The 16,428-nt window shown below is 38.8% G+C and overlaps 1 protein-coding gene across 4 annotated transcripts in view; it reads right to left on the bottom strand.

The window, feature by feature from the left end:
- The window catches only part of ARHGAP19 (Rho GTPase activating protein 19), a 70,412-nt gene that overhangs the window by 12,669 nt on the left and 41,315 nt on the right, over positions 1 to 16,428 (bottom strand). For all 4 annotated transcript variants that reach the window (XM_015460706.3, XM_024985838.2, XM_024985837.2 and 1 more), the window contains exons 7-8: positions 5,482 to 5,547; positions 1,247 to 1,438 (exon numbers count right to left, since the gene is read on the bottom strand). In XM_015460706.3, coding sequence (XP_015316192.1) covers positions 1,247 to 1,438; positions 5,482 to 5,547 — 258 coding nt within the window. The remainder of the gene's footprint in view (positions 1 to 1,246; positions 1,439 to 5,481; positions 5,548 to 16,428) is intronic.

Raw genomic sequence — 16,428 nt, forward strand, 5'->3', positions numbered from 1 at the left:
AATGGCCACATTTTAAATGTAGGCAAGGAGTTTACAAGCATGCATGAGAAAACACTTATGCTGTAACGGTTAATGAAAAAGGGAGAAATGAAAGTATATGATACGATTACAACTATGTCAAAATATATCCATAGGAAACAGACTGAAAGAATATCCAATATGTAAACCCTGGTAGGATGAGTGATTTATTTTCTTTTAATCCTTCTCTATAATTTTCCAGTTTTCTAAGAAGAGCAAAACTAAAGCTAGTTTTTTCCTTTGTATTATCTTTGACCTCAGTCTTCTTGGTGAGATAAGTCATTTACACTTGTCCTACCTGAATTACTGGCTTAGTTTCTACCAAGAATTAAACCATAAAACTGCTTTAAATCTGTAGTATTACTCAGCCATAAAATTCCAGTCACAGCACAATTTGCTAGATCTCAAAGTAACTTCAAAGAGAGTGAAAGAAAAATTTCTCTTAAAGGACTTTGTCAACTGTTAAGAACAGTTCAGTTCAACATTTTCGGAGCACTTGTTTTTGTCTGGCCCCATGCTTGAGATAAACTATAAAAAATAAAAATAAAGACACAGACTCATCCCTCAAGAAGGTCCCAGTTGAATAAGAAGTCAAGAGGCTGACCTTGCCTGTTTAGCTAAAATTCAAGAAGGGTTGAGACAAAATAAATTTCCTGAGAAAGAAACTAACCATGTCATCAGTATTTACACTCTGAGTCTCAAGATGGCAAATAAGAGACCCAATTTTGCTCCCACAGCTCCAAAATAAACAAACTTAGCCACTAGAATAAGTATCAGACTAGGCTCTTGATTTCATGTTTTCTAACTGCAAACAACTTCCTGGTGAGAGCTACCACTTCTGTCCTGCTATGCCAGCCACTTTACATAGATTCTCTCTAATCTTTACGACCATGGAACATGGGCATTACAATTACCAACAAGAAGACTAAGATTCAGAAAGACTGGGTTATTTGCCAGACTTAAATGTCGTACATGATCAACTTAGAAAAACTAACCACACTGGATCCTTCTGTTTACTCAAGAAATCCAAGAGCCTCCACCTCTTTCCCTAGTCGGGCAGCAGACAGAAATCACCACTGAGGGTCCATAGACAAGTCTGTTTTCTTGACTAAACCAAAGCTTGGCCAGTAAAAGACAAAAACTAAATGAAATTGTTCATACTATTCCCTAGTGATTCCACAGGCAAAAATCACACCCTAACGCCCGTCACCCTCCCTGCCTTCCGCACCTGTCTGATGAGCTGTTTCTTCTTCGCCGACTCTGGCATATTATGAACGTGTTGGAACAATTCTCTTAGTGCCTCTTCCGTACGCTGCTGGGTCTCCTCCTGATGAGAGCAGGAATCAACCCGGTTCCATTTTTGAGATTTTGCCAGTTGGAAGGACCTGGTTTGACATGAAGCTATCAGATCAAGATCATCCTATGGAAAATTTAAAAGAAAAGTGAATTAATATGTCTTGCCAGCTTTGTTTCCAGATTCCCCCAACCCTGGAAGACAAAAAAAAGGGAGGGTGAGATGTGGGGTACATCTCAGAAGTAGGAACAAGTAAAACCTAAACTATCATCAGATAAAGAGAAGCCTACAATTAAAGACTGTATCAATAGCCTACTCCCATGACCTGCCCAGAAAACCTATATTCATTTAGAATACTGCCATCAAAAAATATATTTATATAATAGTCCACTATTCAGAGCATCTTTTAATCTCATATTTCTCACTGTTATCCTATGGGTTAAGCAGGGAAAGTATCATTATTACCATTTCACTGAAGTAAAAACTGAAGTTAAGTTGTATCTAGATACTAAAGTGACAGACCCATCTTGGAGACCAGATTCACTGGTTCTTGGCTGGTGCTCTTCCCCACACATGACAATATGTGATAACTACACAGCAGTAGTAGAGAAATAAAAACAACTTTCTAAGAAAAACCACACTCCAGTTAAACTAGTTAAAATAAAATACTGTTTTCCTGGTCACACCAAATATTTGCTGAATGAGAGGTAAAAACCAACAGGAGTAGGAAAAAAAGCATAAGATGACAGCTTCAAGTTTCTAATCAAGACAGACTAAACAGAAATCATCAAAAAGTGCTTGTGACTTTTTTTTAACTTCTCACTTTTAAAGCTCAATAACCATATGTAATCTTGTTAATAGGAGAAGGCAATGGCACCCATTGCCTGGAAAATCCCATGGATGGAGGAGCCTGGTGGGCTGCAGCTCATGGGGTCGTGAAGAGTCGGAAACGACTGAGCGACCTCACTTTTCACTTTCATGCATTGGAGAAGGAAATGGCAACCCACTCCAGTGTTCTTGCCCGGAGAATCTCAGGGACAGCGGAGCCTGGTGGGCTGCCGTCTATGGGGTAACACAGAGTTGGACACGACCGAAGCGACTTAGCAGCAGCAGCAGCAGCAATTGCTTTCTAAGCTCATACAGTCTTAGGTCTTTTAGACATTTCAGTGTTACCTTACCAAGGAACTTCAAAGAATGTCTTATATAAAAATGTACTTTCGTAGCTAAAAATATTTAGATCAGTCGCTCAGTCATGTCCGACTCTTTGCGACCCCATGAATCGCAGCACGCCAGGCCTCCCTGTCCATCACCAACTCCCGGAGTTCACTCAGACTCACGTCCATCGAGTCAGTGATGCCATCCAGCCATCTCATCCTCTGGCGTCCCCTTCTCCTCCTGCCCCCAATCCCTCCCAGCATCAGAGTCTTTTACAATGAGTCAACTCTTCGCATGAGGTGGCCAAAGTACTGGAGTTTCAGCTTTAGCATCATTCCTTCCAAAGAAATCCCAGGGCTGAGCTCCTTCAGAATGGACTGGTTGGATCTCCTTGCAGTCCAAGGGACTCTCAAGAGTCTTCTCCAACACCACAGCTCAAAAGCATCAATTCTTCGCCGCTCAGTCTTCTTCACAGTCCAACTCTCACATCCATACATGACCACTGGAAAAACCATAGCCTTGACTAGATGAACCTTTGTTGGCAAAGTAATGTCTCTGCTTTTCAATATGCTATCTAGGTCATAACTTTCCTTCCAAGGAGTAAGCGCCTTTTAATTTCATGGCTGCAGTCACCATCTGCAGTGATTTTGGAGCCCAGAAAAATAAAGTCTGACACTGTTTCCACTGTTTCCCCATCTATTTCCCATGAAGTGATGGGACCAGATGCCATGATCTTCATTTTCTGAATGTTGAGCTTTAAGCCAACTTTTTCACTCTCCACTTTCACTTTCATCAAGAGGCTTTTGAGTTCCTCTTCACTTTCTGCCATAAGGGTGGTGTCATCTGCATATCTGAGGTTATTGATATTTCTCCCAGCAATCTTGATTCCAGCTTGTGTTTCTTCCAGTCCAGCGTTTCTCATGATGTACTCTGCATAGAAGTTAAATAACAGGGTGACAATATACAGTCTTGACGTACTCCTTTTCCTATTTGGAACCAGTCTGTTGTTCCATGTCCAGTTCTAACTGTTGCTTCCTGACCTGCATACAAATTTCTCAAGAGGCAGATCAGGTGGTCTGGTATTCCCATCTCTTTCAGAATTTTCCACAGTTTATTGTGATCCACACAGTCAAAGGCTTTGACATAGTCAATAAAGCAGAAATAGGTATTTTTCTGGAACTCTCTTGCTTTTTCCATGATCCAGCGGATGTTGGCAATTTGGTTCCTCTGCCTTTTCTAAAACCAGCTTGAACATCTGGAAGTTCATGGTTCACATATTGCTGAAGCCTGGCTTGGAGAATTTTGAGCATTACTTTACTAGCGTGTGAGATGAGTGCAATTGGGCGGTAGTTTGAGCATTCTTTGGCATTGCCTTTCTTTCGGATTGGAATGAAAACTGACCTTTTCCAGTGCTGTGGCCACTGCTAAGTTTTCCAAATTTGCTGGCATATTGAGTGCAGCACTTTCACAGCATCATCTTTCAGGATTTAGAATAGCTCAACTGGAATTCCATCACCTCCACTAGCTTTGTTCATAGTGATGCTTTCTAAGGCCCACTTGACTTCACATTCCAGGATGTCTGGCTCTAGGTCAGTGATCACACCATTGTGATTATCTTGGTCGTGAAGATCTTTTTTGTACAGTTCTTCTGTGTATTCTTGCCACCTCTTCTTAATATCTTCTGCTTCTGTTAGGTTCATACCATTTCTGTCCTTTATCGAGCCCATCTTTGCATGAAATGTTCCTTTGGTATCTCTGATTTTCTTGAAGAGCTCTCTAGTCTTTCCTATTCTGTTGTTTTCCTCTATTTCTTTGCAATGATTGCTGAAGAAGGCTTTCTTATCTCTTCTTGCTATTCTTTGGGACTCTGTATTCAGATGCTTATATCTTTCCTTTTCTCCTTTGCTTTTCGCTTCTCTTCTTTTCACAGCTATTTGTAAGGCCTCCCCAGACAGCCATTTTGCTTTTTTGCATTTCTTTTCCATGGGGATGGTCTTGATCCCTGTCTCCTGTACAATGTCACGAACCTCATTCCATAGTTCATCAGGCACTCTATCTATCAGATCTAGGCCCTTAAATCTATTTCTCACTTCCACTGTACAATCATAAGGGATTTGATTTAGGTCATACCTGAATGGTCTAGTGGTTTTCCCTACTTTCTTCAATTTCAGTCTGAATTTGGCAACAAGCAGTTCATGGTCTGAGCCACAGTCAGCTCCTGGTCTTGTTTTTGCTGACTGTATAGAGCTTCTCCATCTTTGGCTGCAAAGAATATAATCAATCTGATTTCAGTGTTGACCATCTGGTGATGTCCATGTATAGAGTCTTCTCTTTATGTTGTTGGAAGAGGGTGTTTGCTATGACCAATTTTCTTGGCAAAACTCTATTAGTCTTTGCCCTGCTTCATTCCATATTCCAAGGCCAAATTTGCCTGTTACTCCAGGTGTTTCTTGACTTCCTACTTTTGCATTCCAGTCCCCTATAATAAAAAGGACATCTTTTTTGGGTGTTAGTTCTAAAAGGTCTTGTAGGTCTTCACAGAACCGTTCAACTTCAGCTTCTTCAGCGTTACTGGTTGGGGCATAGACTTGGATTACTGTGATATTGAATGGTTTGCCTTGGAAACGAACAGAGATCATTCTGTTGTTTTTGAGATTGCATCCAAGTACTGCATTTCAGACTCTCTTGTTAACCATGATGGCTACTCCATTTCTTCTAAGGAATTCCTGCCCGCAATAGTAGATATAATGGTCATCTGAGTAAAATTCACCCATCCCAGTCCATTTCAGTTCGCTGATTCCTAGAATGTCGACATTCACTCTTTCCATTTCTTGTTTGACCACTTCCAATTTGCCTTGATTCATGGACCTGACATTCCAGGTTGCTATTTACAGACTTTTCTTATACATTTTATTTTCCTATGTCTCACTTTGATTCCAAGCTTTGTTTTAAATCTCCACTAATCTAAATTAGCTCTCTCCTTGTTTGGGCCAAGAGCAATTTTCTATTCTTACCTTTGATGCTTGAGTTCTGGAACCCAAATAGTGCAATCTGGCACATTCCCGAATATAAGCAGGAGCCTGGGCAAGACATAAAAGAAAATCAAGAACAAACGGTTAGCAGTATCTAAAATTCTTGCAGATCATGAGGACAGTGGTTCTTAAAATGATCTGACTGGCAGATTATTCTAGAAAAACCAAAGATCCTCAAAATGCCTTATTTCACAGTGTCACTTCTCTTGCACCAAAAAGATAGCTCAAGAAATCTAACAGGAACATTGTGAGAAGACACGACCATAGTTTTAAAAATCACACATGGCACCTATGTGTGTGTATATATAATTTTTTTCAAATGAACCAAAACAGACATCTCTAGTAATGTTTATACTCACAAAAACTACCCCCAAATCCTTACAAATTTCAAGTGGTCCCTAAATCACATTTTAGAAACACTGGATAGAAAATACCATTTTGAATTACTGTGGAGTAACAACAGAAAAGGAATAATTTAGCTTACTGATATACTACTGAGAATCCTCTGATAAGTACCCTGAAACAATACTAGTAGAAGAATAAATAATATAACCACGATGGAAGAGAATCTGGCACTATCTTAAAAAATTACGTTTTCATTTATCCTTTAAACCAGAAATTTCACTTCTGAAAACCTATCCTGAAGATATAACTCCAAAAATACAAAACATACTTGGATAAAACTAATAGATACAAGCAGGTGTCTATTAATAGGAAGTTGGTTGAATAAGCTTTTATTAATATAATCCATACAATGAAGTGCTATGCAGTAGTTAAAAAGGAGAGAAGGAAAACACTTTATGAATTGATATGAGTCTTTCCAGGACCTGCTGTTGAGTGGAAAAGTTACACAGCAGTGTATAAAGTACTTGAGTGAGAAAGAAGAGGAAACAAAGAGTATACACACATATATACAGTAGAGTCAGACACCACTGAGCGACTGAACTGAACGGATACAGTACTTATGTTTTTACAAAACAAAACACTAAGAAAATAATGAAAATGGTTTGGAAAAGAACTCAAATTTCTCTAAGTATACTTTTCTAAGAAATTTTGACTTTTGAACGATGTAAACATACCACAGTTTCAAAAAAATAAATCCAAAAGAAAAAAAAGCAAACCCTAAACTGAGTAACAACAACAAAATAAGCATATCTGTATATCAATTTGACAATGTAAGCATAGAGAAAGGAATTATTCCACCAACTTTTAAAAACTGTATTCTGACTATACAGTATACAGCCTAGTGAGATATATTCAAGGGAAAAGGAACTGTAAGGAAATATTAAACTTCCATCAGCAGATATACACAAGTTTACTATTAGTAGTAATAGTTACATTATTTTGAAACTAATTTGTTATATTGCAGGATAAAACAAATAACATATATAAATGCTATTAAAATCTAAAATTTGCAATGTAAAAATTTATGTAAGTATAAAGTAAAAGAAGTCAAGGAAAAGAAAGCTCTGTAGTGTTAAATCTGAATTGGAAATACTACTATGATCTAGGGATTCCCTGGTGGGTCAGAGGTTAAAGCGTCTGCCTGCAATGCGAGAGACCCGAGTTCAATCCCTGGGTTGGGAAGATTCCCTGGAGAAGGAAATGGCACCCCACTCCAGTATTCTTGCCCGGAGAATCCCATGGAGAGAGGAGCCTGGTGGGCTGCAGTCCACGGGATCTCAAAGAGACATACACAACTGGGCTTCTTCACTTTCACTATGAAATGATGATTTCCTTTTAAAAAAATTTTTTATCTACTTCCTTGCCTTCAAAGAGCCTAGGAGCAATATCACTCAAGAAACAATAAGTAGGTACACCCAGTGTCAGTGGAATAATCTAGGACTCCCTGAAGAAAATAATTGATTCCAGGCCCAGGGCAGAGCAAGTACAAAGTAAGCTGGGGACATTTATGCCAGAATGGAAACACTCAAAGACTAATGGAGTCCTGTCAAAAGACACAGCAGGAAACAGCTTGCAAGGGCTATTATGGTCCAGATTCAGTACAATTTGAATATCAAAATTAACAACAGAAATTGACTAACACTTTGAATAACTAAAAATCCATGAGTCTACAGAGACTCATAAAAAAAGAAAGTAAGAGGGGACTTCCCTGGAGGTCCAGTGGTTAAGACTCTGCGCTTCCAGTGCAGGGGACACAGGTTCAATCCCTAGTTGGGGAACTAAGACCCCACATGCCACATGCTGTGGCCAAAAAATAAAAATTTTTTTTTAAATAAGAGAGAAAGAAGAAAAGCTCTTGTCCAAGGACGAAAGTCAGCTAATAAAGATTAAATAATAGAATTAGAAAATCACTATTTTGTAATACCCAATATAGTTACAGATGCCAGCAGGATTATCAGTGGATGCTAAAGCCATTACACTCAGTGATCACCCTGCAGGTGACCTACTAACTGCCAAGGGGAAATGCACCTTGATAATTGAGAGATGAGGCAGCTAAAATTAGCAAAAGCAGCATCACTATGGCAATCTGACATTCTGTGCCTCCTAACGTGATGCAATATGATGCAATACGTTGTACACAAATATCACCTATGAATCTTTGCCCAAAATGCTTAATCTGAATCTAATCAAGCCTCTAGACCCAACTTGTGGTTTATAGGAGCCACGGAGAAAGGGATAAAGGATAAAGGAACAAGCTAAACAACCCTGAGAAAACAGTAAGACAAATTCAGAAAATGGAATATTCTGAACACAATAGGCCTGAATACTTTAACAAATCAATAACATAAAGAAAAAGGGCAGTAATTATTCTAGATTAAAAGTGACATAATAAAGCAAAACATGAGCCTTGATCAGTTTATGTTTTTAAAAAAAGAAACTATGAAATACATTCAATGGACAGCTGGTGAAATTTGAATATGAATTGAACATTAGCTGATATGAAATTGTTATAAATTCTCTTAGATGTGATAATGATACTGTGAATATTAGGAGAATATTCGTATTCTTAGGAGATGCATGCCTTTTCTTAATTGGTACTTCTGTATTACTATTTGACTTCTTTTTTCTTTGTTTTTTTATTTTTTGAATTACGAAAAAATGATAATACATTTACATACCTGGAAAACAGAGCAAAGTTATATATAGTTCTACTATATATTACAATTATTTGGGGGGGTTAGATAAGTTAAGAGTCTCAGTTGGAGTTTCAATATCAAACGCTCAAAAATTAATACAATGAATAGACAGAAGAGTAGACGGATATAGTCATGCTTAAGTTTTAAAGGACAAAATACCATGTCAGTGGTTCAGCCAAAAAAAGTAAATAAAAAGCATGAACGTAGAGAGATAAAGCAAATATGCCAAATGGTGACATTCATTGAATCTGAGAGTTTTATTTCAATCTTTCAACTTTTCTCCATATTTGAAAAACTTCATAATGAAGTTTTCCAAAAATGAGTCTCATGACAAAGACATTACGTTATCTAAAGTTTAATTTTTCCCTTGGTAAACTACAGAAGAGAGCCAAAGGAAATGTCCTCCAAACAAGAATATGACAGCCCACATCATCTATTTTAAAACTTCATTAAAAAAAAAAAAAACAGGACTTCCCTGATGGCCTGGTGGTTAAGAATCCAACTGCCAACACAGGGGACGGCCGTTTGAACCCTGCCCCCAGGAAGAGTCTGCATGCCATGGAACACCTAAGCCTGAGTGCCAGAGCTATTGAACCTGAACTCTAGGGCCTGGCAGCTGCGACTACTGAGCCTGTGTGCCACCACTACTGAAGCCCGAGCGCCCTTGACCCTGTGCTCTGCAACGAGAGAAGCCAGCACCATGAGAAGCCTGTGTACCTCAACAAAAAGTAATCCCTGATCACCACAACCAGAGAAAAACCCACACAAAGCAACCAAGATACAGCACGGCCAAAAATAAACAGATAATTTAAAAATTTTAAGAAGCATAAAAACCATTGCCCCAAAAAGATACTATGAGCTGAAGGGATACTCAGAAAGCGAATCAAAAGTAATCAAAAGTAGATGGGTTTAAATGAAAATCTGAGGGTCTGAGGTATTTTACAGTTCACAGGAAAACAACAAAGGGCCGGTTCACATAAAATGAGGATTGGCCTTAACTATATGTGTGTGTGTGTGTGTGTGTGTGTGTGTGTGTGTGTGTATCATAATTTCCAAGAAAAGATGTGGTGACTCCTACTGAGAAGAGAGAAAACCAGATTGGGTCAGATGGACTTATAATAGTAGAAGACAGAACTTCAAGTAGTTAGGAATAATTTTAGGGGAAAAAATACAAAGTACACAGAAAAAAACAACATAGAATCTGAGGATAAGAGATAAACGATCCACCCAAGGAACCTGAGAACAAAAAGACAGAAAAGCACAAGACGAACAATGGGGTAAAGCAGGACCTCTCAGAATACAGAGCGCACAGAACAATCAACCACTTTTCATCCAGGGAGAAGCTTAGGGAAGAACCTACTGAGCCAAAGCGGTGAAGCAGGTGCCCACAAGGACAACAGTTCTGACTCAAATCCAAAGATAAAAGTTCTAAGACCAAAACAAACCCCCAAAAAAAAGAAAGAAAGAAAAGACAGTCTTTGTCTCCTTTAGAGATGAAAAGAAGCTCAAAGAGTGCTCACACTAGCCTGGAAACAAAGATAAATAGCAAATAAGAATCAAAATCCCAAGAATGAGGAGCTAAACGAGAGATCTACAGAAAGGAAGAGCAAAACTAGACAATGTTTGAAAGAATGAAATAATTAGAACTTGTACCAAGCCGAAGAGTCCGAAATGCAGTACTTGGATGCAACCTCAAAAATGACAGAATGATCTCTGTTCATTTCTAAGGCAAACCATTCAATATCACGGCAATCCAAGTCTATGCACCAACCAGTAACGCTGAAGAAGCTGAAGTTGAACGGTTCTGTGAAGACCTACAAGACCTTTTAGAACTAACACCCAAAAAACATGTCCTTTTCATTATAGGAGACTGGAATGCAAAAGTAGGAAGTCAAGAAACACCTGGAGTAAAAGGCAAACTTGGCCTTGGAGTACAGAATGAAGTGGGGCAAAAACTAACAGTTTTGCCAAGAGAATGCACTGGTCATAGCAAACACCCTCTTCCAACAACACAAGAGAAGACTCTACACATGGACATCACCAGATGGTCAACACTGAAATTAGACTGATCATATTCTTTGCAGCCAAAGATGGAGAAGCTCTATGGAGTTAGCAAAAACAAGACCGGGAGCTGACTGTGGCTCAGATCATGAACTCCTTATTGCCAAATTCAGACTTAAATTGAAGAAAGTAGGAAAAACTACTAGACCACTCAGGTATGACCTAATCAAATCCCTTATAGAGTAGAAGTGAGAAATAGATTTAAGGGACTAGATCTGATAGACAGAGTACCTGATGAACTATGGACAGAGGTTCGTGACATTGTACAGGAGACAGGGATCAAGACGACCCCAAGAAAAAGAAAAGCAAAAACACAAAATGTCTGTCTGGGGAGGCCTTACAAATAGCTGTGAAAAGAAGAGAAGAGAAAAGCAAAGGAGAAAGGGAAAGATATAAACATCTGAATGCAGAGTTCCAAAGAATAGCAAGGTGAGAATAAGAAAGCCTTTCTCAGTGATCAGTGCAAAGAAATAGAGGAAAACAATAGAATGGGAAAGATTAGCGATCTCTTCAAGAAAATTAGAGATACCAAGGGAACATGTCATGCAAAGATGGGCTCAATAAAGGACAGAAATGGTATGGACCTAACAGAAGCAGAAGATATTAAGAAGAGGCGGCAAGGATACACAGAAGAACTATACAAAAAAGATCTTCATGACCCAGATAATCACAATTGTGTGATCACTCACCTAGAGCCAGACATCCTGGAATGTGAAGTCAAGTGGGCCTTAGGAAGCATCACTACGAAAAAAGCTAATGGAAGTGATGGAATTCCAGTTGAGCTATTTCAAATCCTAAAAGATGATGCTGTGAAAGTGCTACACTCAATATGTCAACAAATTTGGGAAACTCAGCAGTGGCCACAGGACTGGAGAAGGTCGGTTTTCATTCCAATCCGAAAGAAAGGCAATGCCAAAGAATGCTCAAACTACTGCCCAATCGCACTCATCTCACACGCTAGTAAAGTAATGCTCAAAATTCTCCAAGCCAGGCTTCAGCAATATGTGAACTGTGAACTTCCAGATGTTCAAGCTGGTTTTAGAAAAGGCAAAGGAACTAGAGATCAAATTGCCAACATCTGCTAGATCATGGAAAAAGCAAGAGAGTTCCAGAAAAACATCTATTTCTGCTTTATTGACTATGTCAAAGCCTTTGACTGTGTGAATCACAATAAACTGGAAAAATCTGAAAGAGATGGGAATACCAGACCACCTGACCTGCCTCTTGAGAAATCTGTATGCAGGTCAGGAAGCAACAGTTAGAACTGGATATGGAACAACAGACTGGCTCCAAATCGGAAAAGGAGTACGTCAAGGCTGTATATTGTCACCCTGTTATTTAACTTATATTCAGAGTACATCATGAGAAATGCTGGGCTGGAAGAAACACAAACTGGAATCAAGATTGCTGGGAGAAATATCAGCAATCTCAGATATGCAGACAACACCACCCTTATGGCAGAAAGAGCCTCTCGATGAAAGTGAAAGAGGAGAGTGAAAAAGTTGGCTTAAAGCTCAACATTCAGAAAACTAAGATCATGGGCATCAGGCCCCATCACTTCATGGCAAATAGATGGGGAAACCGTGGAAACAGTGACAGACTTTATTTTGGGGGGCTCCAAAATCACTGCAGATGGTGACTGCAGCCATGAAATTAAAAGATGCTTACTCCTTGGCAGGACAGTTATGACCGACCGATATACCATATTAAAAAGCAGAGACATTACTTTGCCAACAAAGGTCTGTCTAGTCAAAGCTATGGTTTTTCCAGTAGTCACGTATGAATGTGAGAGTTGGACTATAACGAAGGCTAAGCACCGAAGAATTTATGTTTTTGAACTGTAGTGTTAGAGAAGACTCTTAAGGGTCCCTTGGACTGCAAGAACAATCCTAAAGGAAATCAGTCCTGAATATTCACTGGAAGGACGGATGCTGAAGCTGAAACTCCAATCCTTTGGCCACCTGATGCAAAGAACTGAGTCATCTGAAAAGTCTCTGATACTGGTAAAGACTGAAGGTGAGAGGAGAAGGGGACGACAGAGGATTAGATGGATGGATGGCATCACCGACTCAATGGACATGAGTTTGGGTAAACTCTGGGAGCTGGTGATGGACAGGGAGGCCTGGCGTGCTGCAGTCCATAGGGTCGCAAAGAGTCGGACACGACTGAGCGACTGAACTAAACTGAACTGAACTAAGCCAAATACATCTAGGAGACTGTACTCATGTTTTATCTCTAAGGTTTGTATAATCTGTATTCTTATGATCCTCCACAGTGAAATGTTACCTGACACAGTAAAGTAAAAGAGACTTTGCTGGTGTGATTAAGTTAAAGACCTTGCAATGGGAGAGTATCCCAGGTTATCTAAGCAGGTTCACTTATAATCATAATCACAAGGGTTCTCAGAAGCAGATAAATTTTCCCAGCTGTGGTTAGAAGGAAACATGACTATAGTAGAAGGATCAGAGAGACACAACATTGCTAGCCTTGAAGATGGAGAAAGGGGACTACAAGCCAAGGAATAGGGGCAATCTCTAGGAGCTGGAAAAGACAAGTAAACAGATTCTCTGCTAGAACATCCAGAAAGGAGTGCATCCCTGCCAGCACCTTAGTTTTAGCCCAGTGAGATTCCTGCCAGACTTCTGACCTATAGAAATGTAAGATAATTTTTTTTTAATTAAAATTGAATAAAAAAAAAAAAAAAGAGAAGAAAAAAAAAAAAAAGAAATGTAAGATAACAAATTTGTGTTGTTTTAAGTCACTTTAAAAAAATCCTTCACAGTGAAGTGCAACTTCATCGTATACCTGAATTGTGTATGCTGGACCAAGGGCAAGAGAATGGGCCCAACAGATAACAGATCAGAAGGTGGGAAAGCTAAACTATGAGATGCAATGAGATCTCTGTGATCCCATCTCTCTTGCAACTTATGAGTGGTGGGCCACAAAAAGTTAACCCCATGGCAATGGTAGCAAGAGAAAAGAGTTCTGTTAGGAAGTGCACCTAGAAATTCCCCATTTTGATTCACAACTACTGCCTTACTCTTCCTATTCACAACTCCTCCCAACTTATTCCCATAAAATCATGCTTTGGAACTAGTTCTTCCTCTAAATGACGAGTATACGAACTGATTTGAGAGATCTTTGCTCACCATTAAAAACTATTCTTTCTCCAGTTGTCCTGTGACTACTGCTCTAATTCACTTATCTAAATCTTGACTTCTAATTGATCATAATCTTTGACTTGGGCACCTAAGCCTCCAATACAGCCCTGACCCTTTGTTTTCCAGGCTACTAAGCCAAAGATTCTGACCTGTGTTTCCTAATCTCCGAACTTTGGATCACACCACCCTGAATGGGTAAATTCTAGGGTGGCCTCCATGTTTACATTCTGCATAACTCCCTCTTCCTGGTGTGAATGGATTTGTGACTTGTTGCTAACCAATAAAATATTGGTGACTTGAGTGTTACTCCTGTGATGATTGGGTTACATGATATAGCTAAACAATTGTGATAAAATTATGAGATTATATTTATAATACATGATATATGTAATATATTTTATATATATGCATAAAATACATCTCAATCTCCATCTTGTTAGCACACTCTAGAGAGACTCTCCTGTTGGCCTTGCAGACTATAAAGTAAGAAGAGAGACAAACTGAAGGAAAAACTGTTAAATAAAAAGGAACTAAAACTAGCCAGAGCAACTAGGCAAGAAAAAGAAATCAAAGACAGCCAAATTTGAAAGGAGTAAAATTATCTCTATTCATAGATGATATGACCTCATATGTAGAAAACCCTAAATATTTCATAGAAAAATTGTTAGAATTGATAAATTCAGCAAAGTAGCAGGATACAAAGTCAACACACAAAAATGAGTTGTACTTCCATACACCAACTATGAACAATCCACAAAGGAAATTAAGAAGACAACTTCATTTACATATAGCATCAAAAAGAATAAAGTACTTAGAAATTAACCAAGGAGGTAAAATTGTATTGGTACAATAAAAACTACAAAAATTCACTGAAAAAAATTAAAGTCAACATAACTAATGGAAAGACATCCCAGATTCATGGATTGGAAGACTTATTACTGTTAAAATGTCAATACTACCCAAAATAATCTACTGCACTCCCTATCAAGATTCCAATGATAGTTTTTACAGAAATAGAAAAATCCATCCTAAAATTCATACGGAGTCAAAGGGACCCCAAATAGCTAAAACAATATTGAGAAAGAAGAACAATGCTAGAGGACTCACATTTCCTTATTTCAAAACTTACTACAAAGCTACAGTCATCAAAACAGTATGATATTGGCATTAAGACAAACATACAGACCAACTGAACAGAAGAGGCTCCAGAAATAAACCCTCAGATGTACGGATTTTCAGTAAGAGTGACAAACAATACTATTCAATGGGGAAAGGCAGTTTTTTTTTAACAAATGATGCTGGGAAAACTGGATATCCACACGCAAAAGGATGAAACTGGACCACTACCTAATACCATATACAAAAATTACCAAAAATAGATAAACACAAGACATAAAAATATAAAACTATTAAAGCATAGGGCAAAAGCTTCAGAGCATTGGATCTGGCAAGGATTTCTTGCATATGTCACTAAAGGCATAGGCAACAAGAGAAAAAATGGACAAATGGGACTTCATAAAAAATTTTTTAATTTTGTGCAGCAAGACACTATTAACAAAGTAAAAGCAATCCACCCAGTGGGAAGAAATATTTTCACATCATATGTCTGATAAGTGATTAACATCTAGAATATATAAAGAATACCTACAACTCAGTAACAAAAAATAACAACCAATTCAAAAATGGGCAGGAATTCTCCGGTAGTCCAATGGTTAGGAACTGATGCTTTCACTCCTGTGGCATGGGTTCAATTCCTGGTCAGGGTAATAAGATCCCACAAGCCATGCAGCATGGCCAAAAAAGAAAAAAAGAAATGGGCAAAGGACTTGAATAGACATTTCCCCAAAGAAGATATGCAAATTAGCAATAAAGACATGATAAGGTGTTCAACATCACTAATCATTAGGAAATGCAAATCGAAACTACAATGAGTTGCCATCTCACACCCAATAACACAGTTACAATCAAAAAAATCCCCCAAACAAAATAACAAGTGTTGTTGAGGAAGCAAAGAAATGGGAATTCTTGTGTACTGTTGGTAAGAAGGTAAAATGGTGCATCAACTATGGAAAACAGTACAGGAGTTCTGTTAAAGCATACGACCCAACAATTCCATTTCTGGGTACGGAGTCGTACCTCAGAATCCAAAGAATATTGGTTCTAGGATTTCCCCATAGATACCAAAATCCATAGATACTCAAGTCCCTTATATAAAATGGTGTATTAACAGTATTTGCATATAAGCTAAATAATCTTCCTGTATACTTTAAGTCATCTGTAGATTACTTATAATCAGATCAGATCAGATCAGTCGCTCAGTTCTGTCCAACTCTTTGCGACCCCATGAATCGCAGCACGCCAGGCCTCCCTGTCCATCACCAACTCCCGGAGTTCACTCAGACTCACGTCCGTTGAGTCAGCGATGCCATCCAGCCATCTCATCCTCTGGCGTCCCCTTCTCCTCCTGCCCCCAATCCCTCCCAGCATCAGGGTCTTTTCCAATGAGTCAACTCTTCGCATGAGGTGGCCAAAGTACTGGAGTTTCAGCTTTAGCATCATTCCTTCCAAAGAAATCCCAGGGCTGAGCTCCTTCAGAATGGACTGGT

The sequence above is a fragment of the Bos taurus genome, chromosome 26, assembly GCF_002263795.3.
Source record: "Bos taurus isolate L1 Dominette 01449 registration number 42190680 breed Hereford chromosome 26, ARS-UCD2.0, whole genome shotgun sequence".
Taxonomy (NCBI): domain Eukaryota; kingdom Metazoa; phylum Chordata; class Mammalia; order Artiodactyla; family Bovidae; genus Bos; species Bos taurus.